The 12010-nt window shown below is 45.2% G+C and overlaps 1 protein-coding gene across 1 annotated transcript in view; it reads right to left on the reverse strand.

The window, feature by feature from the left end:
- Positions 1 to 245: 245 nt before the first annotated feature.
- LOC139575499 (CD82 antigen-like) overlaps positions 246 to 12010 on the reverse strand; it is a 72806-nt gene continuing 61041 nt past the window's right edge. Inside the window, exons 6-9 of the mRNA XM_071400497.1 lie at positions 6266 to 6364; positions 3888 to 4064; positions 2771 to 2854; positions 246 to 471 (exon numbers count right to left, since the gene is read on the reverse strand). Coding sequence (XP_071256598.1) covers positions 394 to 471; positions 2771 to 2854; positions 3888 to 4064; positions 6266 to 6364 — 438 coding nt within the window. The 3' untranslated portion in view covers positions 246 to 393. The remainder of the gene's footprint in view (positions 472 to 2770; positions 2855 to 3887; positions 4065 to 6265; positions 6365 to 12010) is intronic.

Genomic DNA, 12010 nt, shown 5'->3' on the forward strand with positions numbered 1-12010 from the left:
TCTGTCCTCTCTTCACGCTTTCCCGTCCTACTTTCTCCACATCTCTCTTTTCTGTTGTCTCTGTGACCCGCGGGTCTGCTCTCGTCCCGTCTTCCTCTCTAATCCATGACTACAGTCTCTAAAGTGCTCCAATGGAAACTGGACTGACAGAAAAGACACAAGTGCCTCCAAAAACAAAAACGAAACAAATGAAACAACGTGTGTGTGTGTGTGTGTGTGTATGTGTGTGTATGTGTGTGTATGAGTGTGTGTGTGTGTGTGTGTGTATGTGTGTGTATGAGTGTGTGTGTGTGTGTGTGTGTGTGTGTGTGTGTGTGTGTGTGTGTGTGTGTGTGTGTGTGTGTGTGTGTGTGTGTGTGTGTGTGTGTGTCATAGCGTCCCCCGTCATCATCTTCAGTACTTTGGCACTTTGGTGTACTCCTCAGTGTGTATGCTCTTACACAGCCCTATGGACAGGATCATACCCAGGAGCTGTAGGGGTCAGAGGTTAGAGGTCAGGTTAACAGTATCACTACATCTGAAGCCTTTCAGGAGGGTTCTCTCCATAGCTGTGATCAACGTACGCTCCTGTAGCAGGAAGTGTCTACATACACTGAAAAACAAGAGCTGCTGTCCTGGAAGTCACGTGGATTAAGTCAGAGGTCAGAAGCTGTTTCTGACAGGCATTTATTCCTCTTAATGATAAATATCTGTCTGGCTGAGATACCTGCCTGACAGACGTGATAAACATCTGTCTGGCTGAGAGACCTGCCTGACAGACGTGATAAACATCTGTCTGGCTGAGAGACCTGCCTGACAGACGTGATAAACATCTGTCTGGCTGAGAGACCTGCCTGACAGACGTGATAAACATCTGTCTGGCTGAGAGACCTGCCTGACGGACGTGATAAACATCTGTCTGGCTGAGAGACCTGCCTGACGGACGTGATAAACATCTGTCTGGCTGAGAGACCTGCCTGACAGACGTGATAAACATCTGTCTGGCTGAGAGACCTGCCTGACGGACGTGATAAACATCTGTCTGGCTGAGAGACCTGCCTGACAGATTCTATAGAATGTATATGTTGTTCTGATCCTATAGAATGTATATGTTGTTCTGGTCCTATAGAATGTATATGTTGTTCTGGTCCAGTAGAATGTATATGTTGTTCTGGTCCAGTAGAATGTATATGTTGTTCTGGTCCTATAGAATGTATATGTTGTTCTGGTCCAGTAGAATGTTGTTCTGGTCCTATAGAATGTATATGTTGTTCTGGTCCAGTAGAATGTATATGTTGTTCTGGTCCTATAGAATGTATATGTTGTTCTGGTCCTATAGAATGTTGTTCTGGTCCTATAGAATGTATATGTTGTTCTGGTCCTATAGAATGTATATGTTGTTCTGGTCCTATAGAATGTATATGTTGTTCTGGTCCTATAGAATATATATGTTGTTCTGGTCCTATAGAATGTATATGTTGTTCTGGTCCTATAGAATGTATATGTTGTTCTGGTCCTATAGAATGTATATGTTGTTCTGGTCCAGTAGAATGTATATGTTGTTCTGGTCCTATAGAATATATATGTTGTTCTGGTCCTATAGAATGTATATGTTGTTCTGGTCCAGTAGAATGTATATGTTGTTCTGGTCCTATAGAATGGTGTTCTGGTCCTATAGAATGTATATGTTGTTCTGGTCCAGTAGAATGTGGATCTGGTTCTATAGAATGTTGTTCTGGTCCTATAGAATGTTGTTCTGGTCCTATAGAACGTATATGTTGTTCTGGTCCTATAGAATGTATATGTTGTTCTGGTCCTATAGAATGTATATGTTGTTCTGGTCCTATAGAATATATATGTTGTTCTGGTCCTATAGAATGTATATGTTGTTCTGGTCCAGTAGAATGTATATGTTGTTCTGGTCCTATAGAATGTTGTTCTGGTCCTATAGAATGTATATGTTGTTCTGGTCCAGTAGAATGTGGATCTGGTTCTATAGAATGTTGTTCTGGTCCTATAGAATGTTGTTCTGGTCCTATAGAACGTATATGTTGTTCTGGTCCAGTAGAATGTATATGTTGTTCTGGTCCTATAGAATGTTGTTCTGGTCCTATAGAACGTATATGTTGTTCTGGTCCTATAGAATGTATATGTTGTTCTGGTCCAGTAGAATGTGGATCTGGTTCTATAGAATGTTGTTCTGGTCCTATAGAATGTTGTTCTGGTCCTATAGAATGTATATGTTGTTCTGGTCCTATAGAATGTTGTTCTGGTCCTATAGAATGTATATGTTGTTCTGGTCCTATAGAATGTATATGTTGTTCTGGTCCTATAGAACGTATATGTTGTTCTGGTCCTATAGAATGTTGTTCTGGTCCTATAGAATGTTGTTCTGGTCCAGTAGAATGTATATGTTGTTCTGGTCCTATAGAATGTACATGTTGTTCTGGTCCTATAGAATGTATATGTTGTTCTGGTCCTATAGAATGTATATGTTGTTCTGGTCCTATAGAATGTATATGTTGTTCTGGTCCTATAGAATGTATATGTTGTTCTGGTCCTATAGAATGTATATGTTGTTCTGGTCCAGTAGAATGTATATGTTGTTCTGGTCCTATAGAATGTTGTTCTGGTCCTATAGAATGTTGTTCTGGTCCAGTAGAATGTATATGTTGTTCTGGTCCTATAGAATGTATATGTTGTTCTGGTCCTATAGAATGTATATGTTGTTCTGGTCCTATAGAATGTATATGTTGTTCTGGACCAGTAGAATGTATATGTTGCTCTTTACCTCGATGACAGCCACTCCCAGGCAGACCCCCAGGATCACTCCAACGTTGGCAAACAGCCAGCTCTCTACACTGGAGTTACAGCCCTGAAAGACAGACAGACAGAGAGACAGACAGACGAGACAGACAGAGAGACAGACAGAGAGACAGACAGACGAGACAGACAGAGAGACAGACAGAGAGACAGACAGAGACAGACAGACAGAGACAGACAGAGACAGACAGAGACAGAGATGTATATTAAACACAGTCCAATATATTAACAGATGATGGTGGTGTTGAGTGGTGTTCAGTAACTCAGTGATGGAGTCAAACACTGTGACCATAATTCAACGCCATTTGAAGTTGACAGACTTACATTCAGTACTGATACATGTGTAGCACAAGTACTATGAGAAGCCTCTCTGTAGGACTGTTCTCTTAATCAATCAATCAACCAATATAATATATATCTGGAGTATTTCTCCTCTCTTATCCGGTGTCCTGTGTGAATTTAAGTATTCTCTCTCTAATTCTTTCTCTCTCTCGGAGGACCTGAGCCCTAGGACCATGCCTCAGGACTACCTGGCCTGATGACTCCTTGCTGTCCCCAGTTCACCTGGTCGTGCTGCTGCTCCAGTTTCAACTGTTCTGCCTGCGGCTATGGAACCCTGACCTGTTCACCGGACGTGCTACCTGTCCCAGACCTGCTGTTTTCATTTCTAGAGAGACAGCAGGTGCGGTAGAGATACTCTGAATGATCAGCTATGAAAAGCCAACTGACATTTACTCCTGAGGTGCTGACCTGTTGCACCCTCGACAACTACTGTGATTATTATTATTTGACCCTGCTGGTCATTTATGTACATTTGAACATCATGGCCATGTTCTGTTATAATCTCCACCCGGCACAGCCAGAAGAGGACTGGCCACCCCTCATAGCCTGGTTCCTCTCTAGGTTTCTTCCTAGGTTCTGGCCTTTCTAGGGAGTTCTTCCTAGCCACCGTGCTTCTACACCTGCATTGCTTGCTGTTTGGGGTTTTAGGCTGGGTTTCTGTACAGCACTTTGTGACATCAGCTGATGTACGAAGGGCTTTATAAATACATTTGAAATGTGATTAATATATGTAGTGTTCTTACCCTGTCGTAGACGGGCCAGTCAAGTGACTGTGCCTCACAGAAACCACTGTCAGAGGAGGAATTACCCTCAACCAGAGACGCGTTCTGGCAGGAACACGGGAACAACAGCTGGGAACTGTTCACTACGACAGCATTACCATGCCAGTCCATACGACCACTCCATCCACAACACTCCATCTGGAGAGAGAGGGGGGATGGACGGAGGGAAGGAGAGAGAGGATGAGAGAGAGAGAGAGAGGGATGAGAGAGAGGGAGAGAGAGAGAAGGGGGAGGGAGAGAGAGACAGAGCGAGAGAAACAAAGCGAGAGAGAGGTAGAGAGGGATTAGAGGTAGAGAGAGAGGGAGAGGGGGGGAGAGAGAGAGGGGGGGAGAGAGAGAGAGGGGGTAGAGATAAAGGTGATAAAACAATGGTGATTAAAGGCAGACAATAATAGAGAGGAAACATGTCCAGAAAGAGAATGGAAGGGGGGGAAACCCAAGAAGTCCAGTCGTTTTCAGATAGATTATCGCTGACTAGCAACCCTATACTGTAAGTATTGCTTTACAATGAACTAGGACAAAGAAATGTTCAAGCTGCTGAAGGGGTTTTTACAAGGAGCTGAGAGGTGAAGTATTCTCCACTTCCTTTGTTTGAAATAACTTTTCCCAGACGGACGGAGCTTTAAGAGCTTGGCGTAAGGTTCTTCGTGTCGATCCATTTCTAACCAGCTACGGTTTGGCTCCACTGAACAGTCCATGTAGATGTCTTTTACGACTGCGTCAAATGACACAGGGTGTAATTTCTGTACAGAGAGCCTTATACCAAGCACTAGACTCCTTCCGTCAGACAGTTGGTTTCACTTCAGGTAACTGACAATTCTATGCAAATGAACGGTTGTATTGTATTTTATAACATTTTTACACCACTTGGCACTTTACCGTAAAGCTACAGGTAATGTTAAATCGCTTAACCGTAAAGCTACAGGTAATGTTAAATCGCTTAACCGTAAAGCTACAGGTAATGTTAAATCTCTTTACCGTAAAGCTACAGGTAATGTTACATCTCTTTACCGTAAAGCTACAGGTAGTGTTAAATCTCTTTACCGTAAAGCTACAGGGAATGTTAAATCTCTTTACCGTAAAGCTACAGGTAATGTTAAATCTCGTTACCGTACATCTACAGGTAAATGTTAAATCTCTTTACCGTAAAGCTACAGGTAATGTTACATCTCTTTACCGTAAAGCTACAGGTAATGTTAAATCTCTTTACCGTAAAGCTACAGGTAATGTTAAATCTCTTTACCGTAAAGCTACAGGTAATGTTAAATCTCTTCACCGTAAAGCTACAGGTAATGTTAAATCTCTTTACCGTAAAGCTACAGGTAATGTCAAATCTCTTTACCGTAAAGCTACAGGTAATGTTAAATCTCTTTACCGTAAAGCTACAGGTAATGTTAAATCTCTTTACCGTAAAGCTACAGGTAATGTTACATCTCGTTACCGTAAAGCTACAGGTAATGTTAAATCTCGTTACCGTAAAGCTACAGGTAATGTTAAATCTCGTTACCGTAAAGCTACAGGTAATGTTAAATCTCTTTACCGTAAAGCTACAGGTAATGTTAAATCTCTTTACCGTAAAGCTACAGGTAATGTTAAATCTCTTTACCGTAAAGCTACAGGTAATGTTAAATCTCCTTACCGTAAAGCTACAGGTAATGTTAAATCTCTGTACCGTAAAGCTACAGGTAATGTTAAATCGCTTTCCCGTAAAGCTACAGGTAATGTTAAATCGCTTTACCGTAAAGCTGCAGGTAATGTTAAATCTCTTTACCGTAAAGCTACAGGTAATGTTAAATCTCTTTACCGTAAAGCTACAGGTAATGTTAAATCTCTTTACCGTAAAGCTACAGGTAATGTTAAATCTCTTTACCGTAAAGCTACAGGTAATGTTAAATCTCTTTACCGTAAAGCTACAGGTAATGTTAAATCTCTTTACCGTAAAGCTACAGGTAATGTTAAATCTCTTTACCGTAAAGCTACAGGTAATGTTAAATCTCTGTACCATAAAGCTACAGGTAATGTTAAATCTCTGTACCGTAAAGCTACAGGTAATGTTAAATCGCTTTCCCGTAAAGCTACAGGTAATGTTAAATCTCTTTACCGTAAAGCTGCAGGTAATGTTAAATCTCTTTACCGTAAAGCTACAGGTAATGTTAAATCTCTTTACCGTAAAGCTACAGGTAATGTTAAATCTCTTTTGGTCGACTGGTGAGTTGACTTTTGAACTGGTTGGAATTGACCTCCGTTGCAAGTCAAAATAACCCCCCCCCCCCCCCCCTCTTAGTTCAAAACGGTTCGAGTTCAGGGAAGATGATCCTAGATCTGTGCTCTCCACTCACCGTCCTCTGTACGTAATCCCAGGCCTGCTCGGTGGTGCTGTTCTTGCCAGGGTAGTTGTTTAGGATCTGGGTCACGATGTTGGACATCTCCTTATTTAGCTGAGACGGAGAGAAGGGGGGAAACCAGTCAGTAAACCCAGTCATTCAGTGAGTCAAATCAGACAGTGTTGGTTTCTAAACTACTCTAAAAGTTTCCAAACACAAAACCTGGAGAGAAAACACAAGGTCCAGAACTAGAGATAAAAATCAGTTGAATAAATCTGAGTAAATTCCTGGAGGAGAAATATCCCGGATCATTGAAAACTAGCCCTGTTCTGTAATGTGTAGATCTTATGTCTCCCACTCATCTCTGACCCCTCCCCATTCCTTCTCTGTTGAAACAGGTCATATAAAGTGCAGAGACTTTCTCCCAAATGACACCCTATTCCCTTTATAGTGTGCCACTTTTAACAAAGCTGCATAGGGCTCCAGTCAAAAGTAGTGCACTATATAGGGAATAGGGCTCTGGTCTATAGTAGTACCACTATATAGGGAATAAGGTGCCATTTGGGTCAGAGTTTCCAGCCTAAAAGCTTTCAGGTGTTTGTCGTTAAAGACCAGAACAGGAAGTTCATGTACGATGTTGAAACACGTTTTGTTTTGAACCTTCATTGAACCAGGAAGTCCCATTGAGGTCAGAAGGGAGACCTGGCATGTCTTCCTATGGTGAGACATGGGCTCTCTCTCAATGAGCCAACCCACCATTCCTCACTTCCTACATCCTCACCTCCTTCTCAATCGTATTGGAGGAGAAGGTTCAAGGTCCCTCCCTTCTGACCTCACTGTCCAATGGGTTTTGATAAGGAAATGAGGAGAGCGGAAGGGAGGAATCGACGGAAAGAAATTGAGAAAGAGCGCTGACATGTCCTCCTGTGGGGAGACTCTAGAGACAGGCCCAGCGACGACAGGCCCAGCGACGACAGGCCCAGCGACGACAGGCCCAGCGACGACAGGCCCAGCGACGACAGGCCCAGCGACGACAGGCCCAGCGACGACAGGCCCAGCGACGACAGGCCCAGCGACGACAGGCCCAGCGACGACAGGCCCAGCGACGACAGGCCCAGCGACGACAGGCCCAGCGACGACAGGCCCAGCGACGACAGGCCCAGCGACGACAGGCCCAGCGACGACAGGCCCAGCGACGACAGGCCCAGCGACGACAGGCCCAGCGACGACAGGCCCAGCGACGACAGGCCCAGCGACGACAGGCCCAGCGACGACAGGCCCAGCGACGACAGGCCCAGCGACGACAGGCCCAGCGACGACAGGCCCAGCGACGACAGGCCCAGCGTGATTAGCTACATGATTTGGACATGTCTGTTGTGTTGAAATGCTTAGTTACAGTGAACAGAGTATTACTGAGAAATCTGATGTTGTTTAAAGTACTGAAGCAACATGTACAGTCTTGAAAGTCCACTTGGCAGAGAGGCTGCTGCCGCAAAATTGACGAATTGCAAAAAACACTGAAGCTGGAGACGCTTAAAGTTAGTGAGGGAGATAAACATCAGCTGTCAGAGCAGCTTACAGACCATTGCATCTGTAAATAGCCCATCCTACTAGCTCATCCCCATGTTATTTTAATTTTTTTGCTCCTTTGCACCCCAGTATCTTTACCTGCACACTCATCTTCTGCACATCGATCACCCCAGTGTTTAATTTGCCATACTGTAATAATTTCGCCACTATGACTAATTTATTGCCTCACCCCCTTATCCTACCTCATGTACACTCACTGTATATAGACTTTCTCTGTTGTATTATTGACTGTATGTTTTGTTTATTCCATGTGTAACTGTGTTGTTGTTTGTGTCGCACAGCTTTGCTTTATTCTTGGCCAGGTCTCAGTTGTAAATGAGAACTTGTTCTCAACTGGTCTACCTGGTTAAATAAAGGTGATCTGGCCTACCTGGTTAAATAAAGGTGATCTGGTCTACCTGGTTAAATAAAGGTGATCTGGTCTACCTGGTTAAATAAGGGTGATCTGGTCTACCTGGTTAAATCAAGGTGATCTGGCCTACCTGGTTAAATAAAGGTGATCTGGTCTACCTGGTTAAATAAAGGTGATCTGGCCTACCTGGTTAAATAAAGGTGATCTGGCCTACCTGGTTAAATAAAGGTGATCTGGCCTACCTGGTTAAATAAAGGTGATCTGGCCTACCTGGTTAAATAAAGGTGATCTGGCCTACCTGGTTAAATAAAGGTGATCTGGTCTACCTGGTTAAATAAAGGTGATCTGGTCTACCTGGTTAAATAAAGGTGATCTGGCCTACCTGGTTAAATAAAGGTTAAATAAAGGTTAAAGGTTAAATAAATCAATACATGTTGGATACAGACTTCCAACGATGGTTCTATTTCAGATACAAAAAGCAGGAAGCATCAGGGATAATATCTATGTCTGTCCCAAATGGCACCCTCCTCCCTAAGTAGTGCACTACTTCAGGGATACATCAGGGATATGGCTGTTCCAAATGGCACCCTCCTCCCTATATTAGTGCACTACTTCAGGGATACATCAGGAATATGGCTGTCCCAAATGGCACCCTCCTCCCTATATTAGTGCACTACTTCAGGGATACATCAGGAATATGGCTGTCCCAAATGGCACCCTCCTCCCTATATTAGTGCACTACTTCAGGGATACATCAGGAATATGGCTGTCCCAAATGGCACCCTCCTCCCTATATTAGTGCACTACTTCAGGGATACATCAGGAATATGGCTGTCCCAAATGGCACCCTCCTCCCTATATTAGTGCACTACTTCAGGGATACATCAGGAATATGGCTGTCCCAAATGGCACCCTCCTCCCTATATTAGTGCACTACTTCAGGGATACATCAGGGATATGGCTGTCCCAAATGGCACCCTCCTCCCTAAGTAGTGCACTACTTCAGGGATACGGCTGTCCCAAATGGCACCCTCCTTCCCTATATTAGTGCACTACTTCAGGGATACATCAGGAATATGGCTGTCCCAAATGGCACCCTCCTCCCTATATTAGTGCACTACTTCAGGGATACATCAGGGATATGGCTGTCCCAAATGGCACCCTCCTCCCTAAGTAGTGCACTACTTCAGGGATACGGCTGTCCCAAATGGCACCCTCCTTCCCTATATTAGTGCACTACTTCAGGGATACATCAGGGATATGGCTGTCCCAAATGGCACCCTCCTTCCCTATATTAGTGCACTACTTCAGGGATACATCAGGAATATGGCTGTCCCAAATGGCACCCTCCTCCCTATATTAGTGCACTACTTCAGGGATACATCAGGGATATGGCTGTCCCAAATGGCACCCTCCTCCCTAAGTAGTGCACTACTTCAGGGATACATCAGGGATATGGCTGTCCCAAATGGCACCCTCCTTCCCTATATTAGTGCACTACTTCGGGGATACATCAGGGATATGGCTGTCCCAAATGGCACCCTCCTCCCTAAGTAGTGCACTATAGAGGGAATAAGGTGCCATTTGGGACTCGTCTATATTTGGGTCTGAGAGGTGGATTCCAGCTGTACGGCATTTCCTAGTCAGATGTTTCCCTTCAGGTCCTCTGGGAGAGACAGACAGTGTGTGTGTGTGTGTGTTGTTGAGGTGGCTGAACCAAGCCATTAAACTATCCTATCCAGCCAGGGTGGGTTCTGTTCCATTCCAAGTCTATAGCTTCTGCTACAATCTGCTAGATCATTCCAGACCAGCTAGAAAGTTATAGAAGGTGTGTGTGTGTGTGTGTGTGTGTGTGTGTGTGTGTGTGTGTGTGTGTGTGTGTGTGTGTGTGTGTTGTTGAGGTGGCTGAACCAAGCCATTAAACTATCCTATCCAGCCAGGGTGGGTTCTGTTCCATTCCAGGTCTATAGCTTCTGCTACAATCTGCTAGATCATTCCAGACCAGCTAGAAAGTTATAGAAGGTGTGTGTGTGTGTGTGTGTGTGTGTGTGTGTGTGTGTGTGTGTGTGTGTGTGTGTGTGTGTGTGTGTGTGTGTGTGTGTGTGTGTGTGCGCATGTTTCTCCAATTATCCACATCTGTGTTCACACATCTCTCCAGCTGGTGTGAGTGTGTTCCTACCAGCAGCAGTCACCCTCTCTCTGACACCTCTCTCTCTCTCTCTCTCTCTCTGACTACTCTCTCTCTCTCTCTCTCTGACACCTCTCTCTCTCTCTCTCTGACACCTCTCTCTCTCTCTCTCTGACACCTCTCTCTCTCTCTCTCTGACACCTCTCTCTCTCTCTGACACCTCTCTCTCTCTCTCTGACACCTCTCTCTCTCTCTGACACCTCTCTCTCTCTCTGACACCTCTCTCTCTCTGACACCTCTCTCTCTCTCTGACACCTCTCTCTCTCTCTGACACCTCTCTCTATCTCTCTCTCTGACACCTCTCTATCTCTCTCTCTCTGACACCTCTCTCTATCTCTCTCTCTCTGACACCTCTCTCTATCTCTCTCTCTCTGACACCTCTCTCTCTCTCTCTGACACCTCTCTCTCTCTCTCTGACACCTCTCTCTCTCTCTCTGACACCTCTCTCTCTCTCTGACACCCCTCTCTCTCTCTCTCTCTGACACCTCTCTCTCTCTCTCTGACACCTCTCTCTCTCTCTCTCTGACACCTCTCTCTCTCTCTCTCTGACACCTCTCTCTCTCTCTCTCTCTCTCTGACACCTCTCTCTCTCTCACTGACACCTCTCTCTCTCTCACTGACACCTCTCTCTCTCTCTCTGACACTCTCTCTCTCTCTCTGACACCTCTCTCTCTCTCTCTCTCTGACCTCTCTCTGACCTCTCTCTCTCTCTCTGACACCTCTCTCTCTCTCTGACACCTCTCTCTCTCTCTGACACCCCTCTCTCTCTCTCTCTGACACCTCTCTCTCTCTCTCTCTCTGACACCTCTCTCTCTCTCTCTCTCTGACACCTCTCTCTCTCTGACACCTCTCTCTCTCTGACACCTCTCTCTCTCTCTCTCTCTCTCTCTCTGACCTCTCTCTCTCTCTCTGACACCCCTCTCTCTCTCTCTCTGACACCTCTCTCTCTCTCTCTCTCTGACACCTCTCTCTCTCTCTCTCTGACACCTCTCTCTCTCTGACACCTCTCTCTCTCTGACACCTCTCTCTCTCTCTCTCTCTCTCTGACACCTCTCTCTCTCTCTCTCTCTCTGACACCTCTCTCTCTCTGACACCTCTCTCTCTCTGACACCTCTCTCTCTCTGACACCTCTCTCTCTGACACCTCTCTCTCTCTGACACCTCTCTCTCTCTCTCTGACACCTCTCTCTCTCTCTGACACCTCTCTCTCTATCTCTCTCTCTGACACCTCTCTCTATCTCTCTCTCTCTGACACCTCTCTCTCTCTCTCTGACACCTCTCTCTCTCTCTCTCTCTGACACCTCTCTCTCTCTCTCTCTCTGACACCTCTCTCTCTCTCTCTCTCTGACACCTCTGCTTACTGCCCCTCACTGACAGACACACACCTGGCCAGGCTTTCCTCTGGTCCTCCTGGGGCCTCTGGGACCTCCTGAAACAATAACCACCACTACACTAGTACCCTGCAGTTCTCATAGTGAACAACAGTGGGCACTGTGATACCAAAACACTGCTCAATCAGCTTGACATGACACTGGATATGTCCCAAATGGCCCCGTTTATTTATTTTGATCAGGGCCCGTAGGGATAAGGAATGGCCCGCTGTTCATTTACTTTGATCAGGGCCCGTAGGG

Source organism: Salvelinus alpinus, chromosome 5, assembly GCF_045679555.1.
Source record: "Salvelinus alpinus chromosome 5, SLU_Salpinus.1, whole genome shotgun sequence".
NCBI classification, from domain to species: Eukaryota; Metazoa; Chordata; class Actinopteri; order Salmoniformes; family Salmonidae; genus Salvelinus; species Salvelinus alpinus.